General features: G+C 41.2%; 11 protein-coding genes across 11 annotated transcripts; 6 read left to right on the top strand and 5 right to left on the bottom strand.

Moving 5' to 3' along the window:
- Positions 1–257: 257 nt before the first annotated feature.
- Positions 258–572, top strand: ATC70_009636 (uncharacterized protein; the record flags this gene model as incomplete). The annotated part of the gene is made up of 1 exon (XM_064828865.1): positions 258–572. The coding sequence occupies one exon, from the start codon at positions 258–260 to the stop codon at positions 570–572; it is 315 nt and encodes a 104-aa protein (XP_064686067.1).
- Positions 573–747: 175 nt separating this feature from the next.
- Positions 748–1,079, bottom strand: ATC70_009635 (uncharacterized protein; the record flags this gene model as incomplete). The annotated part of the gene is made up of 2 exons (XM_064828864.1): positions 748–872; positions 923–1,079. 2 exons carry the CDS (start codon positions 1,077–1,079, stop codon positions 748–750), a joined length of 282 nt encoding a protein of 93 aa, XP_064686066.1.
- Positions 1,080–1,459: 380 nt separating this feature from the next.
- ATC70_009634 (uncharacterized protein) lies at positions 1,460–3,144 on the top strand (the record flags this gene model as incomplete). The annotated part of the gene is made up of 10 exons (XM_064828863.1): positions 1,460–1,495; positions 1,568–1,676; positions 1,736–1,864; positions 1,927–2,008; positions 2,069–2,206; positions 2,271–2,388; positions 2,454–2,549; positions 2,607–2,703; positions 2,763–3,063; positions 3,123–3,144. The coding sequence occupies 10 exons, from the start codon at positions 1,460–1,462 to the stop codon at positions 3,142–3,144; spliced, it is 1,128 nt and encodes a 375-aa protein (XP_064686065.1).
- A 2,012-nt stretch (positions 3,145–5,156) lies between these two features.
- On the top strand, positions 5,157–6,103 carry ATC70_009633 (uncharacterized protein; the record flags this gene model as incomplete). The annotated part of the gene is made up of 2 exons (XM_064828862.1): positions 5,157–5,661; positions 5,715–6,103. The coding sequence occupies 2 exons, from the start codon at positions 5,157–5,159 to the stop codon at positions 6,101–6,103; spliced, it is 894 nt and encodes a 297-aa protein (XP_064686064.1).
- A 36-nt stretch (positions 6,104–6,139) lies between these two features.
- ATC70_009632 (uncharacterized protein) lies at positions 6,140–6,904 on the bottom strand (the record flags this gene model as incomplete). Its single annotated transcript, XM_064828861.1, has 1 exon — positions 6,140–6,904. One exon carries the CDS (start codon positions 6,902–6,904, stop codon positions 6,140–6,142), a length of 765 nt encoding a protein of 254 aa, XP_064686063.1.
- A 1,918-nt stretch (positions 6,905–8,822) lies between these two features.
- On the top strand, positions 8,823–9,761 carry ATC70_009631 (uncharacterized protein; the record flags this gene model as incomplete). Its single annotated transcript, XM_064828860.1, has 2 exons — positions 8,823–9,380; positions 9,441–9,761. The coding sequence occupies 2 exons, from the start codon at positions 8,823–8,825 to the stop codon at positions 9,759–9,761; spliced, it is 879 nt and encodes a 292-aa protein (XP_064686062.1).
- A 54-nt stretch (positions 9,762–9,815) lies between these two features.
- On the bottom strand, positions 9,816–11,026 carry ATC70_009630 (uncharacterized protein; the record flags this gene model as incomplete). The annotated part of the gene is made up of 6 exons (XM_064828859.1): positions 9,816–10,045; positions 10,105–10,303; positions 10,366–10,579; positions 10,638–10,797; positions 10,849–10,965; positions 11,017–11,026. The coding sequence occupies 6 exons, from the start codon at positions 11,024–11,026 to the stop codon at positions 9,816–9,818; spliced, it is 930 nt and encodes a 309-aa protein (XP_064686061.1).
- A 1,106-nt stretch (positions 11,027–12,132) lies between these two features.
- Positions 12,133–13,862, top strand: ATC70_009629 (uncharacterized protein; the record flags this gene model as incomplete). Its single annotated transcript, XM_064828858.1, has 6 exons — positions 12,133–12,306; positions 12,361–12,382; positions 12,453–12,611; positions 12,680–13,545; positions 13,599–13,784; positions 13,842–13,862. The coding sequence occupies 6 exons, from the start codon at positions 12,133–12,135 to the stop codon at positions 13,860–13,862; spliced, it is 1,428 nt and encodes a 475-aa protein (XP_064686060.1).
- Positions 13,863–13,998: 136 nt separating this feature from the next.
- ATC70_009628 (uncharacterized protein) lies at positions 13,999–14,537 on the bottom strand (the record flags this gene model as incomplete). Its single annotated transcript, XM_064828857.1, has 2 exons — positions 13,999–14,102; positions 14,180–14,537. The coding sequence occupies 2 exons, from the start codon at positions 14,535–14,537 to the stop codon at positions 13,999–14,001; spliced, it is 462 nt and encodes a 153-aa protein (XP_064686059.1).
- A 1,281-nt stretch (positions 14,538–15,818) lies between these two features.
- ATC70_009627 (uncharacterized protein) lies at positions 15,819–16,732 on the top strand (the record flags this gene model as incomplete). Its single annotated transcript, XM_064828856.1, has 3 exons — positions 15,819–15,836; positions 15,918–16,056; positions 16,281–16,732. The coding sequence occupies 3 exons, from the start codon at positions 15,819–15,821 to the stop codon at positions 16,730–16,732; spliced, it is 609 nt and encodes a 202-aa protein (XP_064686058.1).
- Positions 16,733–16,837: 105 nt separating this feature from the next.
- Positions 16,838–18,695, bottom strand: ATC70_009626 (C2H2-type zinc finger transcription factor; the record flags this gene model as incomplete). The annotated part of the gene is made up of 6 exons (XM_064828855.1): positions 16,838–17,231; positions 17,295–17,482; positions 17,562–17,637; positions 17,694–17,740; positions 17,800–18,593; positions 18,650–18,695. 6 exons carry the CDS (start codon positions 18,693–18,695, stop codon positions 16,838–16,840), a joined length of 1,545 nt encoding a protein of 514 aa, XP_064686057.1.
- Positions 18,696–20,146: the final 1,451 nt, after the last annotated feature.

The following is a 20,146-nucleotide window of genomic DNA, read 5'->3' as shown; positions in this document are numbered from 1 at the left end:
GTAAAGCATGTACATGCATTGCTCTGGACGGCATGCTTGCTGTGTCTTTTACTCTTGTTATATGATAGACCAGTGCATCATACTGCACAATTGGTAGTTTGGTTGTCCTTTTAAAATAGAGCAAGATGGCATTTGGTATCCTTGATCATTATGCAGAATTCAATTGCAGCCACCACCAAGTGGCTTGTTGCTTAGGAGAAGGCGAGTAAACCATACTTTCAATTTCAAAATGAATTGTACCTTGTTCTTCTCCATCCATGTCGCAAGCACCACAACAATCATATCAGTCAAGAGGAGGGCGCGGAGGCGGATTCAGAGGCGGATTCAGAGGCGGATTCAGAGGCGGATTCAGAGGCGGATTCAGAGGCGGATCAAGAGGCAGTGGAGGTCGAGGTCGAGGTGGAGGTAGAGGCAGAGGCAGAGGAGGTTTCCATCAACATACGCCTAGACAGCCTGCCTATCATCCGGATGTCGATTACACACCAGAGGCAATTGAACACCGTTTCGCAGCGTTCTATCTACCAAGCATGACACAAGATCCTTGGAAACATCTATCAGCAGAGCAAACTTGATACAACTACTACAAATATCTATGCCATCTACTATTTCAAATAAACACATCCATGTCGATCACACTGTACTTGAATTTCCTGGTACATGTTCGTTTTATTCAGTATAAGGTCTAGAGCGGCATGCAGTGTAGAGCTTAGGGTATATATATATATATACAGTGTGTGTAGGATTGCATTAGGTGTACATGGGCGAATCCACATTGCTGCTGTTGGAGTGGCTGGAGACATCCAAATCTTCAGTTTCAATCTTTACAATGTGCTTTCCAGGAATCATGATGAGGCCAACAAGTCGTTTCTCAGCTATGGTATGCCATCAGCATTGGAACGATCTGTACATGAACCAAACGTACCTCCTCGAAATTCTTCTGTATGAGCCAAAATAATGTTCTTTTCCTTATCAATACATACAAAGGTGCCAATGAATGTTCTGCCATCGGTGATTTTGATACGCGACTTGAAGTTCAAGTATGAATGGAGGCGTCTAATATTCTCTGTGTTGGCTACCATGGTGTTGTTTGGATCCAGTAAAACAGAGAAAATTGTTTTCTACTAGGTTTGTAACAGAGGTATAATCAAATGCTCGTGACTCTGTTGTTTAGCATTAGGAACTGCTAGCATAATGGATGGGATCAATAAACATGTCGAACGGAAGCCAGGCAGTTGTCAAGATGGCAGCTTGGATAGAAGTGTCCTGACTGCAGAAAACGAGTTACAGCCGTATTGATGATATACACATTCCAAATAAATCATCGCCCCTTTCTTTACTCCCTTGTGCCCCTCTTTTCTTTATCTCCTTGATTCCTGTATCCCATCTCTTTTCTTGCTTTTTGTTTGCTTTCTGCTCTCTTTCTTTCTTGTTGCTCTTTTTTGACAAACAAGAATCCATCATGTCATCTTCGTCATTAACTGTTGAACCTGTTGCGGTAACTGATCCCATCAATGCTTAGCCAGTGTTATACGTGTGCGCAAATGCTAATATAAAGTCTGTTATATAGTCTTCACTTCAAACTGCCTTGGAAGGCTATGTTGGGTTTGATACCATCACGCAGCAAATTGAAAAGAAGCTGCTGAAAAGAGGATTCCACTTTAATGTCATGGTAGTGGGTAGGTACAATTGACGCTATAGTAGCACTGGAATTCATGCTAAATCACCTCTTTTACAGGCCAATCTGGTTTGGGTAAATCCACCTTGGTCAACACCATCTTTGCTTCTCACTTGATTGAAAGCAAGGCTCGCCTCTCTGCTGATGAACCGCCAAGACAGACTACCGAAATCCAAACTGTATCCCACTGTAACTATCCCTTGACTTCTCTCCTAATTTTTGATTTCTAATTACAACTAAAAATGCTGCAGTGATTGAGGAGAACGGAGTGCGTCTCAGACTCAATATTGTTGATACCCCTGGTTACGGAGATCAGGTCAATAACGAAAACTGGTAAGATCACTCGTATAGCAAGTTGAGACCAAGTCGTGCTAAACTTGCATTGCGTGTTAGCTGGGAGCCCATTATCAAATACATCAAAGACCAACATTCAGCCTACTTGCGCAAAGAGTTAACTGCTACCCGTGATCGCTACATCCAAGATACCAGAGTCCACTGCTGTTTGTTCTTTATTGGCCCCACAGGACATGCGTAAATATAGGAGCCTTCGCATGTGTATGTTGTCATGATTGCTTATTTGTTTTCTTCTGTTTAGGTTGAAGCCTATTGATATTGTCGTCCTCAAGAAGCTCTCTGAAGTTGTCAATGTCGTACCTGTGATTGCCAAGTCTGATTCACTTACCATTGATGAGCGTGCTGCATTCAAGCAAAGAGTAAATATAAACTCACATTTCTCGTTTGGAAAAAAAAATCCCCTAAAAATGCACTCCCTTTGTAGATCAAGGCAGAACTCGTATTCCACAACATCAAATTATACCCTTATGAAAGCGATGAGGATGATGAGCAAGAACAAGCCTTGAACGAGAGCATTAGAGTAAGTTCATTGGCGATAACCTGAGCACAGCATGGAGCCATTGATACGTTTGGATAGGAACTCTTGCCCTTTGCTATCGTCGGTTCGGAGCGCAATGTTGTTATTGATGGTAAACCAGTCAGAGGCAGAAAGAACAGATACGGCGTGATCAACGGTAAGTGGATGACAGGTTGTTTATGGCATTGTAAATCTGATTTTCGTGTGGATATCTAGTCGAAAATGAAGAGCATTGTGAATTCATTTATCTCCGCAACTTCTTGACTCGCACTCACCTCCAAGACTTGATTGAGACAACTGCACAGATCCACTATGAGGCATTCCGTGCAAAGCAACTGTTGGCTATCAAGGAATCCACTCAACCTGCTAGTAGTCAAGCTTCCCTTGGAGCCACACCCAATGGCATGCTTCCCAATAGCCTTAATACCATGGTCAGCCCCAACAGTTTAGTCAGCAATGCCCTCGCGAGTCCTGGTGCTGCTAGCTCCGCAGTGGGAAGTCCTGCACAATCTAACAAGTAAGTGGAATCATGATCTCAGTGAGACAGAAAAAGGGAGGCTTAATCTCTGTTATTAGATCTGTACCTGCTTTTGGTTGAAAATAGTAAAATAGGCTTTACCTCTTTTTCATTCATATCAGGCACTCTCTTTTGTCTTTTTTTTTTTTTTTTTTGTTTATCAACATGCTCGCAATATAATAAAAAAAAAAAAAAAAAGATCATATTATACAGTCCCTAGGCACTTTTACAACCTTAATAATATGGAAACTGAGTGTCCAGGCATCTGTCAGACTTGGCTCATATATGATTAATGATTTTACAATCAATCAATAAAAACTACTGTTATTTCTACCCTCTTTCCTCTGCTCAATGCTGTCAACGTTTTCTTTGAACGACGACCCGAAGCCTCAGAGATTTCCCTATTTACTGCAGACATGCTGTGCAGACCATAATCGTCAATGTCCAGACTAACGTTATTAAATATAGAATGCAAGAAAATAGCATAATAAACAATAGTGTTATGATTTGCCACCTACTTTCCATACGCTTCAAAAGCATTTATTACTGTATTGCCTTATGAAAGGGCATTGAGTTTGCCTGCCAGCCCCACCAGCCAAAATTAGTTAAAATCCAGACTCAGGGTCTGTTCCGGATTGGCCAAATTTGGATGGTTTTCGACTCGATTGAACTATTTTGCCAGATTCGACTATATAAAATATGATGATCACCCTTTGCTTCTTTAAGCTTTCTTGGAGCACTTTTCAAGGCGCATCCAATGGTACTAAGTAAGGCAGATGTTTTGAATAAACTTATTGAGCAATTTATGAAAATATGAGAAGAGGTTTCTGGCCAAAAAGTCGAAATTTTACATTTCAAAGTTCCACAGAGATGATTTCAAGGGCTACGTTAGATCGATAGAAACATTTTGATTCAAGATATACCATAGTAAAAGTCTTCGTTTTCAAGATGAAAAACGCGATCGTTAGATTTTCGATGAAAACCATGAGGGGTACCTCATGCTTTTTGGTCGAATTTTGTCCATGTTTTTTTGGTCCCCAAAAAGTTGAGCAAAGATGTCAGGAAGTAACTCCTAGATGAGAACAATTACTTGGTGCTATTCAGACGATCTAAAAGGGCCTTGAGCGCGAGAAAACGCTGCTCAAATGCACTCAGATTTTGCTGTATTAGATACATTCTTGACTAAAAAGGGATAATATCTGTATGATATTTGTCCGTATATGAAATAGCTACGTGTATATGGATGTAGAGCATCACATAAGAATCAGATCCACAGATAATAGAAAGGGTTTTCATGTGTAAGTAGAGGGTCAACATGAATATAGTAGTATTATAATAAGATACGCAAGGGCAATCGGTAGCGCGAGCTGCCGCTCTGCAGGTTGATTTTCACCGGAGCGAAGCAAAAGTAAAGAACCATCCAAAGCATAAACTTTCATCTATTTGGTGATTTTATATCAATCAACAACCAAGATTCTTATAACATTTTAACCATATAGATTCTGCGATGTTAGCCAAAGGCTCGTATATAATAAAATACACACTGTTGCTCATGCCTTTAACATGGAATCTGAATGGCTGTGCAAACTGAGCGACTTTCAAGCATCTGGAGATCAACTCCCGATAAGCGTATGTGATTCAATATGAGTCAGAAAATGAAAAAGAGTTGCTTTGCCTTCAAATACACAAATTCAAGGCATGTGAGTGATAAGAGGCCTTAAGCAGGAAACTGGCCCTTTTCAACATGCTCCAAGCAAGACCAAATCATCCATTGGATTCATCAGAAGGTCATTTCCGGTCTGACATTTGACACCGTCAAAAAGCATTTGAGTGTCTGCTTTCCAAGTTTTATGCTCTAACAAATAATCAAAGCATGCCACACTACTGATTCAACAACATTGACTAGTGGCTCACTACAGTTACACTGCTCTTCGTGGCAGGCATTTGATGAGAACTGGTATCCATAGGATCTTCTTTATACCTTTCTCTGTGACGTTGCTTGACAAGTAAAACCAACTATTTAGTCATAATGGTAGAAGCAACCAAAAAAAAAAAAAAAAAGTCTTTTTCTTCCAACTCTCATCACAAACACCATGGATTTCGTCAAGGATCTCGACAATCGACTCTTATTTGCTGTTCCCAAGAAGGGCCGCCTTTACGAGCAATGTATGCAACTCTTATCAGGATCTGACATCCACTTCAACCGTCGTTCTCGTCAAGACATTGCTCTGAGCACCAACTTGCCCATGGCTCTTATTTTCTTGCCTGCTGCAGACATCCCCAAGTACGTCGCTGAGGGCAACGTTGATTTAGGTATCTCTGGACAGGACATGATTGTTGAAAACGAAGTACAAGACAAGGTCACTGAGATTATGGAACTCGGTTTCGGTAAATGTCGTCTGTGTGTGCAGGTGCCTGTCAAGGGTGATTTCAAGGAAATTGAACAATTGGCTGGTAAGCGTATCGTCACTAGCTTTGATGCCTTTGCTAGAAAGGTATTTGAGCCCATCGACGCTGCCAAGGGCACAAAGACAACTATCAACTATGTCTCTGGATCTGTAGAAGCAGCTTGCGCCCTGGGCCTCGCTGATGGTATCAGTAAGTTAAGGATGGGGGGACATCATTTGTCGGTTGTCTAACATGTCAACTAGTTGATCTTGTCGAATCTGGTGAAACGATGCGTGCAGCTGGTCTTCACGATATTCATACATTATTGGAGACTCAATCTGTTCTTATGTCCAACAAAAACTCCAAGCACCAGGAACTCATCGATAGAATCACCTCTCGCATTCGCGGTGTCATCACTGCCAGCAAGTATGTGCTTTGTACTTACAATGTCGAGCGCAACAACTTGGCTCGTGCTGTTCAAATGACTCCTGGCCGTCAAGGGCCTACTGTCTCATCATTGGATTCTCATGAGGGCTGGGTTGCTGTATCCGCCATGATTGAAAAGAAGCAAAAGGGTGATATTATGGATCGCTTGTCAGAAGTCGGTGCTACCGATATCTTGGTCATGGCATTTACTAATTGTAGAGTTTAAGATATCCCCCCCCCCATCACATCCCTCTTCATTTATTTAACTGTTGAATAATCTAGAATAAAGTCTATCATGCATGCCTTGACATACATCTAAAAGTGGATTTGTCTGACAGCAATCCTCAATACCTATATCTTTGGTCTCCTTGATGATCACTTCAATGGGTTTTCTAGATTGCAATAGTAATTTCTGTGCTTCGTAAGGTCCCACCACGTTCAATCGAACCGCACTGGAATAAATAGTACGAGTAAAGAGGTAGAGCCACAAGTGAAGCGTGTTGTCGAGATCCACTTTGAGGTATCGACAAATGAGTCCGTAACAAATGGCAAAATGGCCATCGATCTTCTCGCCTCGAATCATACTTTTCCACTTTTTAACAACCTCCATGTTTCGCTGATGCTCCTTCTCTGTGATATGTTCAGGGCTATCTGTAAAGCACTTTAGATATAGAGTTAGCATGGCGATGCCTTGTGCTAAGGATGCTCTTCGAGCTACTGTGTTGGCTGCCATCACTGCATCGCATATATTGTCGGATTCAATCAAATAGGCCAGTGGATCTTCATGGTCAGGTGCTTCATAGCCAGCTCTCACAAAGCAATTGGTGTTGGAAGCGTAATTGTGTGCTGAGGTGGTGACCCAGGCTGCCAGATTTTCATTATCGATGAGTCCTGCTTGCCAACTCGCTTCAAGGCCTGAAGATGCAACAAAGCCACCTGTTGGTAAAGCAGAATCGGTCAAAATGTAGAGCAGCCAGCTACTGGTTTCATTGGAGGTGAAAAACGGTGCTGCTGATGGTATGGTCATGTTGTTGTTGTTGTTGTTGTTGTTGTTGTTGTTGTTGTGAGAAGAAAGAAAACCCAAAAAATAGGGCAAAAAGATTGTACGCTTTTGTCCTCTCTTTGTGAACCAATCAAGGTGTAGATCTCCATCTTCAGATTTGCCCTTCAATAAACTATGAGTTTCTAGATTCACAGCGATATAAGTCTTTCCAAAAGAATCATTTACAATAGTCGTAGGTAAATGCGTAGCTTTTGAGGTACTGGGATGTTCCTTGTAGTAATTACAGCCTTTGTTTATGCCTTGAAAGCCAATTTTTCTTTGCAGATCATGACTGTGATACCCAGATACAGTGTCGAAATAGCTTCATGTCTCGGCCAGTTCAAAGTATGTGGACTATGCTGAATAGAATTCTAGACATATAAAGCTAGCATTCAAAGAGCCAATGCTCATACTCGAGATGTGGAACCTTGCTATGAGCATAGCACTGATGATACTGCCTACCGCCAAAATTAATTAAAACCTCGATTTGTGGTTTTTTTTTTTTTTTTTTTTTTTTTTTTTTTTCCTCCAGATTGGTCAGATTTCGTTCAAAATTAAATTGATTCGCATATTTTGGATAATTGGACTATACAAGTCGTCATAATCATCCCATACTTTCTAATACATCTTTGGAGTACTTTTCAAGGCGCATCCTATGGTACCATAGAAAGTAATTGCTTTGAGCAAGCTTATTGAGTAATCTTGGAAAATAAGAAATGATGCTTTCGGCGAATATATCAAGACTGTATATATATAAATCTCATAAAGATGGCTTCAGAGGCTGCTTTGAATCGAGAGAAGTGGTTTGAATTAATATATACCATAGTAGAAGTCTTCATTTTTGGGGTCAAAAACGTGATTGTTTGATTTTTGATATTTCTCATGAGGTATCCATCATGGTTTGAGGTCGATTTTTGGCCATGTTTTTTTTTTAGGGATCAAGAAAGTTGAGCGAAGGTGTCAGAAAGTGAATGTTAGATGGGAGCAATTGTTTGGTGCTATTCTGGTAGTCTAAAACGGCTTCTAACACAAGAAATCACGGCTCAAATACTTTTAAATTTTGCTATATTTTGCATGCTTTTGCATAGCAAGAGGTATTCCGAGTATGTAGTCTATCTGTATATGATTTTTTCCCATTGATACAAGCCGGTAGCATCCTAGAAAGGTCAGGTTCACAGCCAGGCGCTGCTTCTTTATTCATATAACTATAAACGGAGCCTATCAAGAGAGGATCTGCGAAATTGCAGAGGCTGGGTCCTACACAAAGATCTTTCCCAAAGATGAGCCTTCATGCAATCTGAATGCCAATGAACGGTTGCTAATGCCTTGTTAGTAGACTAATTAGGATGCTCCACCTTCAGCCAACAAGACTCAAAAGACCAACGAATATGATGCTTGCCATTGAATGAAGGGGCTATGATGCATTTTTGCTTATGGATCATATTCAGAGCAAGCCATGTATTCAAGCAATTGTGTATCACACCCACCCTACTATCACTATTACATCACGTACTGGTCAACTGCGAAACATATTTCATGATCACAAGCGAACTTTTTGTTGCTATAGCGCCCAATTGCAAATCAAAAGCCATTAGAGTGCACTGTCATTTATATGCCCACATCAGAAAGACCCTCATTGCCTATGCACACTGGTTGAAATACAACTCTCGCCAATTGTTTGTACTTTCGCTTTTACGGCTGGGGCATCGACCTATAAAAAATCAACCCATCTAAAAAGGAGGGGGGCTCCTTGATCCCCACGTAAATATTGAACGATGAGTGGCTCACATGAAGATTTTTGCAATTGTGACACGGCTAATTCGACTATTGCGTGTTCAAAACAAGTCGAAAACCAAACTCCCCCTCCTATTAAGTCTTTTCATCAATTTTCCTTATCATTAAAATGGCTCCAAGAAGAAAGGGTAAATCAAGAGAGACACTCCAAATCAGACCTTACCGTCCTCGCAGACAAACTCAAACGCCAGCTGAGGCAAAGAAGGCTAGCACACCTGAAGCAGAGTCTGCCGCTCCATCCACGTCCGCTTCTACGTCGCAAGAAGAAGAATTCCCAGTATCCGACGCGACTCAAACCATAGCCGTGGAAGATAATGAAAGTGATACTTCTGCTGGTAACCAGGACAACAACGACAACGAAAGTGAAAACGACGGCAACAAAAATAACCATGGTGATGATGCTGAAGAATCCAAGAAGAATCGTGGTTCATGGACGCCTGAAAAGCAAATTGTCCTCTTGCAAAAGTATGCTGAACACTTTCCACCTGGAGCTCCCTGGGGTAAGAGCACTGAAGCATGGCAAAGAATTGTGGATGCTGTCAATGCTGTTGCGCCCAATGACACGCCACTTCGTTATGATGCCTGCAGACGTGCTGTAGACAGAATTTCGGAAAGATACATGGAGGAAGAAAGTATCCAAAAGGCGGCTATTGCGGCCTTGACAAAGGTAATTTAAAAATTTGCCTAGTAATATGTAGCCATCTACTTACATCTTTTGCGTTTATAGCGAAACAAGCATGAGGGTGAAAAGGCCGATAAGCTCATTCAGCAAGAATCCAAGAAGGAAAGAAAGCGTATGAAGCGATTGATCATTCAAAGATTGGCAGGTGAAAAACCTGTTGAAATCGCTAGCCGCGGTATCACGCCCGCAATGCCTGGACCTCCTCCTCAATACATTGCTGCACCCGTTCCTCCTCCTGTCTTCAACTACATTCAGTTCGATCAAGCCTACGTTGAAGAACAGCGTCAGTACCAGCGATCCGTATTGCATCATTTGGAGAGCATGAATGAGATCCTCAAGGATTTAAGCAAGAGATTGAAGAAATAAGGGATGCAATCAAATGAACATGGTTAATTAATAAATACAATCAACGTTTTATGTCTAAAGAGGCTCATTTTCTAATTTGTTGGTGCTTAGCAGCTTCATGACGAGCTCAAACATGAATACAGCAGAGGCATTGGTAGGGAATGCACGCAAAAATGAAGGCACGAAGCCTCTGTAAAAGCCCTTGAGGCCTTCTGTTTGGTATACATAACGTGCAACGGAGGTTGGCGTGGGGAACTTTTTAGGAGATACATCTGGTTGCGTCATGTAGCGATTCTTGACCATGTCTGTATTGTAAATGACTCATTCAGTATGCTGTCTGTGTATATGACCAACCATGGATTACCTGATGGAAACGCGCCTATCCAAAATGCAGTGGCACTAAGACCGCCTGCAATAAAGGTAATACTGCCGTCTGTTAAACTCGTCTTTTTGAGTTGTGTTGTAAAGACTTCATACGAGCTCCAGAAGACGAAAAACCAACTACGGAATAGCATAGTAGGTGTCAAGCCTTGCCACAGCCCAAATATACCGTTATTTCGCACCTAATAAGGGATACAGTCAGGCACATTGGATTGATACATGTACACCTTGGAAATGAAATTACCACTTTCCGGATGCAATCAATGGGACCTGAATAAGTCTTCGATTTAGCGTCGTATTGCACTTGTAATCTTGCTTTGATTTGTTCCACTGGCGTTGCGACAAAGGACACTGTAATGCCTCCTGCCAAACCTGCCAAACCATGCTGAAATATGCTGAGAGGCTTATCTCCATTCCACTGTTGTTGGATCATTCGAGCATTATGCAACGTGCCCAGCCTTCCAGACACTAAGGTTCAATCTCGGATACGGCGCCAACATCCAGCACAACACTTACATGATACTGTCCATGAACATCCAGCCGACAAGTGGTGGAGTAGCACCTTTGTACAAAGCTCTTGGGCCTTCTTGTCGGATTGTCTTGAGAAAGCAATCCAATGGGCCTTTGAATTTGCCATCTGATTTGCTTGTCGTCTGCATACGAATCTTGACAGTGTCTGTATATAGTTCAGTACTCGTGCACTGTTGCGTGGATATATGCTACATACCGAATGGATGGCCCACTGCTAATTTTGTAATGCCAGACGCCATTCCTGCGGCGAAACCTCGAAATTTATTTTTCAAGGATTTGTCTGTGAGCTCTGGATTAGCTGCTGCCTGGCGATCTGTTGGCATAAAGATCAGTATGGTTTTATGGTGAAACGTCCAGGACATACCGTTTGACATTTCTTGCTGTGATTTTGTTGACAAATGAGAAAGAAGCGCAGAGATGTTGATCAATTTAGATGATCTTTTTTTCAAGCAGAGATAAGTATCCCAAGAGTCACATTAGATTCGCCTTTTGAAGTGTAGTTTGGTACCTTGATTTGTCATGCCATCTACATAACGAAACACTGCTTGCTTTCAATGTAATCAGCAAGGCATGAGACATTGAATTGAACTAGATACGAGTCAGAGATAAATTCTACTTGCTTTATGCTGAAATACACTCACATGTCATGGATCCAAGTGCAATACCTCATTTCTAGCTAGAATAGACAGTGTGAGAGATTCAGATCTTTGGTGCCTTCTGTTCACAAGCAGTACTTGAGACCTGGCAATCCCCTTGAGCCTTACCACCTTGATTGTAAGACATGAGAAAAAAGCGCCACCTCATGCATGTCTGATCAGCGTCAACATTTGCACCGAGTAACGCCGTGCTTCCGAGACCATACCTACTGCAGACGGAGCCATGTCATTTGGACTGGCCTGCCTAGATCCCAATATCTATTTAAAGAGCAGGAGAAGCGATTCCATCGACCTCACTGCCATCATCTGGTAGGAGAGCTGCATTTTTTCGAGTAGCATTTGTGAGAGAAAACCTGATTGACAACGTTCTTGATTGGTTGAACAAACATCCCTAATTTAAACGCACATCTCTGTACTCCAATTGGAACACATTCATTAGGGAAAAAAGTGGGGATTTCGAGGGGTTCATTTTGATGAAGGTCGATCAGACTGGAAAAGAGCAACATCTGAGCCAAACCGCACTACTGTAGCGCACTGAATTGAACTGAATTGGGCAAGTTGAATGCTACAAGTTGAAGTGAATACTAAATCAAATAATTCGAGCATTGTCGCACAAAGGGCAAGCAAAAAAAGTGTATGGTAAAAAAGGTCAGGTGCCAGATTCTCCCCACACACGACATGAAAACAATAATAAACAAACTTTTTTTTTTTTTTTTTTTGTATACCTTTCTTTCTTTCTTTCTCTTTCTCTTTCTCTTTCTCTCTCTCTCTCTCTCTTTTTAATCACTCTTTACAAGCACATTTGCTTACTGATTTTGCACATCATGTCTCAAGGAGTATCGTCGTCTTCATCATCCACAACAGCATCAGCAGCAGCAGCAACATCGAATGTGGGTGGACCTGATTTAATTGCCTACCAAAACTATTTCGCTTTTCATCCCACAATCGAAATTGAAAAGAGAAAAAATCTAGTTCAATCATGCACGCACTGCCAAAAGGTAAGCTCTACAAAGGCTGCTATTTGCATGAGCCACACTAACCTTTATCCGTAGGCTCATCTTAGTTGTGATGGAGGTAAATGCGTTTATACATGAAATTGTAACATGAAAGCTGTATTTCTCACGTTTCTTATTTTGTACGAAAGGCCGACCTTGTCAAGGATGTATAAAACGTGATTTAGCAACTACATGTTCAGACAACAACCGCAAAAAGATGAAACTGAATACGCCTGCTACGAATGCCATGGACAGCAACGAGGAGCTGTACTCACCTAATGCCAATGTGCCATTTACGCCTGCCGATGGTATGTTGTCTACATTCTGGATCGCTCCCACTCCACTACTAATGTTCATATGTGATATATACATGTAGGCAACAACAATACCAGCTTCATAGATACATCGCAGTTATTCAACTTCTCATTGACTGATTTTGGATTTGGATCAGAGACAACTGGGCTGGAATACGGTATACTGGGCAACATGCTGGTGGATGGCCCTCCTTCGTCTTCTACTACGACTACCACAACTGTGACCACACCGACTACGGTTCAAATGAATGAAAAGACATTGACGACATCCGCAACCACACCTACTACTAATACTACAGCCACTACCGCAGCATCTTCTCCTAGTACATTTCAAGCACTCTCAGCATTATTTCCATTCACTTCATCGCCTACAAGCCCTCTTCCTCACCACCAGCATCAACTACAACAGCAGCAGCAAGTGCAGTTCCAATCGCCCATGCGTAGACCACAGCCTCAACCACAGCAGTTCTCATCTCCACCTACTGCACCCATGAAAAGAGATAGCACGTCTTCTGCTGCCAGTACCAAATCAACATCGAGGCGAAAGGGCAATTGTGGCAACACACCCGAGGCTGTGTACAATAGTGTGAAAAGACCATTCAATTACGCAGAGGGATTTCATTACCTGATTCAATATGTGACGGATCGTATGGGGCGTGAAGATTTGATGCGAATCAGTAAATCATTATCGCTATTTCGACCTTCGTTTCTATCGTTGATCATGAATTTGACAGAGGAGGACCTGGTGTTTATGGAGCGCTGTATTCAAAGAACCTTGCTGGAATACGAAAAGCTGATTAGTTTCTCTGGAACACCCACTGTTGTGTGGAGAAGAACGGGTGAGGTGTGTTTGGTTGGAAAGGAGTTCTCGCTTCTCACTCAGTGGACAAGAGACATGCTGCTGAACAAAAAAACATATATTTACGAGGTAACATAACAGGATACAGTAGAGCACGCGGGCGTGTACTAAACGAGTCGTAGTTGATGGAAAATCAGTCAGCTGTAGAATACTGGGAAAAGTTCAGTACACACGCATTTGATAATACAGATAAGGCCTGTAGCTACTCTTGCATTTTGCGTACGCCACAGCAAAAACCAGTACCATGTACATTCTGCTTTACCATCAAGAGAGATATTTTTGATTTACCAAGTGTCATTGTGGGCAATGTAAGTTATCTCATCTTCACTGTACTGAATCAAAGACTAAAACATCTCTACTCTTAGTTTTTGCCTATTCTCAGTTAACACCTGACACTTGCTAGTATGATATACAGTATACACACACATAACTATACGCAACATACAAATCCTCATATCGTTTTGTGGATGAAATAAAGATACCATTTATTGTACAAATACGGAATTTACATGTAGCTTGTAATCAGGTACAGCCACGATAACCACGGATGCACCATTCAATTGGAATAACGCCAACACTGGGATGGGCCAGATCATTGAAGACTTGAGGTGTCATATCCAGTGAGCCTATGTTGTTGAATGGTATGAGCCGTACTGTTGTATTCTCTCAATAGACATATATATATATATATATATATATATACCTTCTGCGCAACCAGGGCAACAGTCAGTTACTGTGCACACCGTACTTTTACCACCATGCTTCACACGCAGCTGTAAAAAGCACCATGGGCTCTTTTTTGATGCTTGGCCATACTGCTTTATGTTCATGGCACAGATTCGGCTATGATCATTTTCAATAGGCCCACACGATCCAATAGCACCGCCTTCAGTTACCGGATGGAAAAACGTGCCAGTACCTCGAAACAAATTTGCTACAATATCCACTACATGACCTACACCACGTTTGTCCACAATAGGTCTGCTTTCTACCATAAAAGAGGCAGAGATCAGATTGAATAAGAGAAGCACACCAAACAGAGTACGAAATACAGTCAACATGATGATGGGTTGATGAATATAGAGAGGTAATTCTGGAACATGGGCATTGGTGGATGTGAAGCCCTATTTATACTGTTTGAGTCGAATGGAACAGGGAGAGATATGGTGAATTAGGCATTTAATACTTTACAGTAGCAAAGATCATCGAAAAGGGAGCATAACGTAGAAAATAGCATGAGACGGAATGCTAACTTGCTATGTTTGTGTAGAATAAAAGTGCATTTAATACCAAGTAAAGTGTTAAGGGCTCTTCATATTTGCCACTCTGGATTGCCTCAATAGTACTAATCGAGGCGAGTGCATTGCATTCGAGCAGTAATATAACCTTTGCTCCTGATTTACTCCCTTTTCCATGTGCTTGAAAGGCTTCTCAAGTCATTTAGAAGGCTTTGGAGTTACAGTCCTAAGCAAGTCTTCAATCAACCTTGAGAGATACATATAACGTATTACCTTCTTTAAGCGATTAATTAATAATCGTACCTTTATATTAAACATTCTCTTGGTGAGAGTATAGACAGACATTTTTATTAAAAATGTCTGTCAACTGATGTAATTTGATGAAATTAATAAGGGGTTTGTCTCTTGGTATTCTCTGACGGACGAATCTCGTAGAAATTATCAAATTGAGATTTCTTCCACTTTTGTTTATGAGAATATACGACGGTATATGTATATATGCATATTAGCATCCTCTGAGAATACCTGACCTTGCCATATGCTGGTTTTGAAGACCCTGATGTACCTCAACGTGAGACGCTAGCTGCTGAAAATTAAGGCAAGATATAGCCATGCCTTCATGAAACTAATATTTTAGATCATCCAGAGTGTTCATTCATAAGATACTTCTTCGATGGCACATTCTCAATTGCTATTTGGTAATCAAATATCATTGTAGGCACTGTGATAATACATAGAGTGGCCATCTCACTCATTCATGACATCAGATCCAATGCAATACATGACAAAGCACTTTCAATGTCAAAAAAGTTGCCTCTGGATCTCGTTCCAAGTATTTAGATCAAGAGCTCATAATGTACAGTTACATTCTATTCAGGAAGAAAGCACACATTTGACAGGATGAATGAATGAAGGATGTCTTTCTCGTGACTTTAGATTGATCCATAAATTTATGGTGATTCATGATGGGCAAACTTGTGAATGGGAGGCTGCCCAGAAAAAATTTTAAACGTCGAATTGGATAGTGGCTTAGTTACTAGTCAAGAAATTAACTTGTGAATTGTAAAATTTTGCTCTGTCTCTTTATTTCATACAACTTTAACTATGAGTACCTTCGAAAAGGTATATAACACACAAGTGTACATGGATTCATGCAATCAGACTAATATAAAATCACATCAATCAATTTGAAAAATTACACAGACCGTTATTATTGATGGCAAGGGTCATTTGCTCGGACGTCTTGCTTCCATCATCGCCAAGCAAGCCCTCAATGGTCAAAAGGTTGTCGTCGTCAGATGTGAAGCCTTGAACGTTTCTGGTGAATTCTTCCGTAACAAGTGTATGTTGTAGATCTTTCTATATATATGTGTGTGGGCGTGTGTGTACTAGAATGAGAGAGTAGGCAGAATGATCTGTGTGATGTGGGCATGTCATTCAGCTTGAAAAAAAAAGGGGGGGAAGAGAGAGAGAGAGAGAGCGTGTGTGTGTTTGTGATGGAACACTTGATTCGAATTGATCGACTTGATTCGAATTGATCGACTAATCAGTCCATGCAATCAATAGTGAAGTATCACGCTTACCTCAACAAGCGTTGTCTCGTCAACCCTACTCGTGGTCCTTTCCATTTCCGTGCTCCCTCTCGTATCTTGTATAAGGCCATCCGTGGTATGGTCCCCCACAAGACTGCTCGTGGTGCCGCTGCTTTGGATCGTATCAAGCTTTTCGAAGGTGTTCCTGCTCCCTATGACCGTATGAAGCGTATGGTCATTCCTGCTGCCCTCCGTGTCCTCCGTCTCAAGCCCGGACGTAAGTACACTACCATTGGTCGTATCTCTCACGAAGTTGGCTGGAAGTACCAAGATGTTGTTGCCAAGCTCGAAGAGAAGCGTAAGGCCAAGTCTGCTGCTTACTACCAACGCAAGTCTGCTCTCGCTGCCATCCAAAAGAAGGCTGTTGAGTCCAAGGCTGATGCCCTCAAGGATGTCAATGCTTCCATTGCTGCTCTCGGTTACTAAATTTTCTTATATCATACATCATTTGATTGAAGTTGTGGAAGAAAAAATCATTTAAAATAAAAAAATAATAAATAAAAGATTTTTAGTGTTTATTTGTATATTTTATTACGGGGAAGGTCTGATCTTTTGCTTGACTCTGTTCAATTGAGTGTCCACTTCACCAAGCATCTCTTCTAGTTGATCTTTTCGTCGTCTCGACATGGCGATCTTCTTGCTAAAATCTTCTGATCTCCTTTTGGCAAGCGACGACAGTTGATGATGGTCCTGATCATCGTACTTTAGAAACTCGTACTGTAATTTCAGTTGGTGATGGCTCTTGTTGCTATGATACGAGTCTTTAGATGAGATGGACAATACATCATCATCATGCAGCTCATTATGATAACATGGCAACGGCGATGGCGGGCTTGTTGAGTTACTGTGATCTGGGTGATAGCCTGTTTGTAGCAGCAGGCATTTGTGTTCTCCTTTTGCTGTTGCTGGCTCTGCCACGATGAAACTAGACAATTCTCATGTAAGTGCATGTTTTGCATATACTTGGACAAATGCTCAATCTGTTTACCTTTTTCTAGGTTCAAAATCATCTCCTCCTCCTTCTGCTCTCAGCATTTGTTCCATGGTTTTGCGAAGCACTTGGATCTGCCGCTGAGCTTGCTTCAGTTCTGTCTTGAGCACATTGATTTCTTCGTTTTTATACTGCAAATTGTTATAATATGCATACTGTTCCTCTGTTGTTTGTTGCTGCAAGTTCTAACATGTACACGTATACAAGTAAATGTAAACATATCAGCTCATGCATCATCTTTTGTCTTGTTTTTAAACACTGTACTTGTAATTCAGTTTGTAACTGGGCTATAGCTTCTCCTGAACAATCCCTGGATGTCATGGAAGATGATGAAGAAGCCCTGTTGCATATATACATTTTTAGATTATACTTGCTTTATAGGAGTTTCAGGATTACCTTAATTCCAAGTCTCTAATTGTCTTTTGCAGTTGCTTGTTTTGATTCTGTAAGCAACATGTTTAGAGTTTAGCGTAAGCTGCAGCGCTTGCTTGCTCCAAAATACCTTTTCATCCTCGTATTTACGCTTGTATTCATCTTTTTCTTCGGTCACTTCGTCCACCAGGTTACAGAAATAGTCCAAATCTTTAGAAATAGCTGAAAGACTAGTTAATTTCACTTCTAGATGGGTTAGGCACTGTGCAAATATACCATCTTTCTGCCCTTGTAGTGCTTTTGTTGAGGATTTTTCACGTTCTAATTCGTCCCTGAGCATCTCCATGACAAAGTTGTCTCCGCATTGATCATTTACTGCTGTAGTCGATTTCTTTCGTTTCTCAACTAGACTACTTTTACGTCTACTGCTTCGCTTGTCAATAGTAGCTGTGCTTCCATTTGATGAAGTTCTTGTGAGAAAGGATTTAGTTTCATCATCTTCATCGTTTCCACTGCTACTGTTGGTTGTGGAATGTGGCGGAGGAGGTATATTTGGGAGGCTTTTTTTCTTATTTACATGCTGATGGAGCGATGAGTTACTTTCGCTCCTGACAAGCAGTTTAGTATGAGAAATAGCAGGAGAGGGTTGGCGCAGTCTGCTACTGTTACTATTAGACTTATTAGTGCACTCCACACTGGGCCTGCTTCCAGCAGACGTGGTAGTAGATGTAGACATGAGAGATTGATTGCTTTTGGTTTTCTTTAAGCGAGGAGGTGCAGAGGGAGGCGGTGGAGGCGTGCTTTTATTGTTACCGGTATTAGAGATATCGATACATGATTGTTTTCTCGTTGGTAATCCAGATGTCGGTAATTTTGATGTGGTGCCAATGGAAGATGGCATTTTTCGGATGCTGTGCTGAGCTTCTATATCATGTTGGATCAAAATGTGCCTGAACTGCATGACAACGGCAGCAACATACCTACAGCCATATCTTGATTCACTTTAAAGCTGGTATTGATTGGCATGAATGAGTTGTCTGTATGATTTTGTTATTTGACAATTGCAATTGTACTACTGAAAATCACATGAAGTCAGCTATTTACCTGGATCTATACGTTTCAATGGTTTTGTATAGGAACTTCTCCTTATTTGCTTCTCTGAGCTGGGCTGCTGTTGTTGTTGTTGCAACTGATACAATGAAGCTGAGCTTGCTCTGTGTCGTAATGAAATATTGCTACTGTTGTATTTGGCAATATTTGTAGGACAAGGATTGATTAAGGAGCGAATTTTCCTTGGAGATAACTCTAATTTACCTGAAACGTTTCACTTGTTTTCCATTATTCATATTGTTGTTAATTTTCATGTTCTCATGGTTTTCATCCGTGTGGTTTATTTGCTGGTGATGATAGAAAGAAATTGAAGAATGAAGAAATGCGCCATCCTGGCTTTGGTTATCTGCTAGATACATGAATTTCGTTGTTGTAGTATCCAGCTCAATTGTTCGTACCTGAATTTACAGTAGAAGAGGATGTTGGTTTATGCTGCTTTCCTATCCCCAGCTTTTGCCAGAATCGTGGTGAAGAAGACATTACTAAATTGTTAGTGAACAAGGGAAACGAAACAGAAAGAAAGCGTTGGAAACAAAAAGAGAGCTAAATCAATGTAATATATTAATAAACAGAGGGCAACAGAGCCCACTGCAAAGCAGGAGTCGATTGGACATGGAAGAACGGTGTTTTAATAGAGAATAATTCAATAATGTGCCTGGATCTCTCACAGCTTCGAGAGCAAATGACCATGGTTGATCTTTCATTTCAAAGCAATTATAATAAGTGCGCCTAGTATGTACCCAACGCCAGTGAACAATTTGTATGCCAAGTAAGGCTCCTAATTATGCTGTGTCGTAAAGTATGCCTCCAACGCACCAGCCAGGTTGGAGCCAAACATGGCCACCATGGTCACCAACAAGAATAAGGAATATCCTGATTTAAATTGACCCGTTCCTGTAATGATAGCGGTTGTTGATGGCAGTAAAGGAAAGAGACGATCTCTTGTGATTATGTAATAGAAAATCAGATGAAGACATTGCATGATTGGATCTGTCAGTTTCCTTGATGTCCTGATGATCGAATTGGTTGTTGCTAGGCCAATTGTTGAATTGCTGATAGAGACTGTCGGGAGTTGGCACAAGGTTAGAGAAGCTGCTACTTATGCTGTCATATGGAATGAAGGGAGGCTGTGATGGTGTTTGGATACACGTTCATGCGGTAGAATCTTATTAGTTGGTAAAAGTTTTGGGGAAAGAGATCCAATCCTACCTGCTTTGACAGTTTCGTGGTACAATAATATGGTTTGATACAACAGGCCGAAAGATTTTCTCATTAATTGGATCAAAATCCTATCATATGCACTGCTATTTGGATCATTTGATCCACAATCATCTCCTCGTTCAATATCAAGTATACCTGGAGCTTGT

Source organism: Mucor velutinosus, assembly GCF_035048745.1.
Source record: "Mucor velutinosus strain NIH1002 chromosome Unknown tig00001563, whole genome shotgun sequence".
Classification (NCBI taxonomy): domain Eukaryota; kingdom Fungi; phylum Mucoromycota; class Mucoromycetes; order Mucorales; family Mucoraceae; genus Mucor; species Mucor velutinosus.
This window is presented reverse-complemented; position numbering and strand designations above follow the sequence as displayed.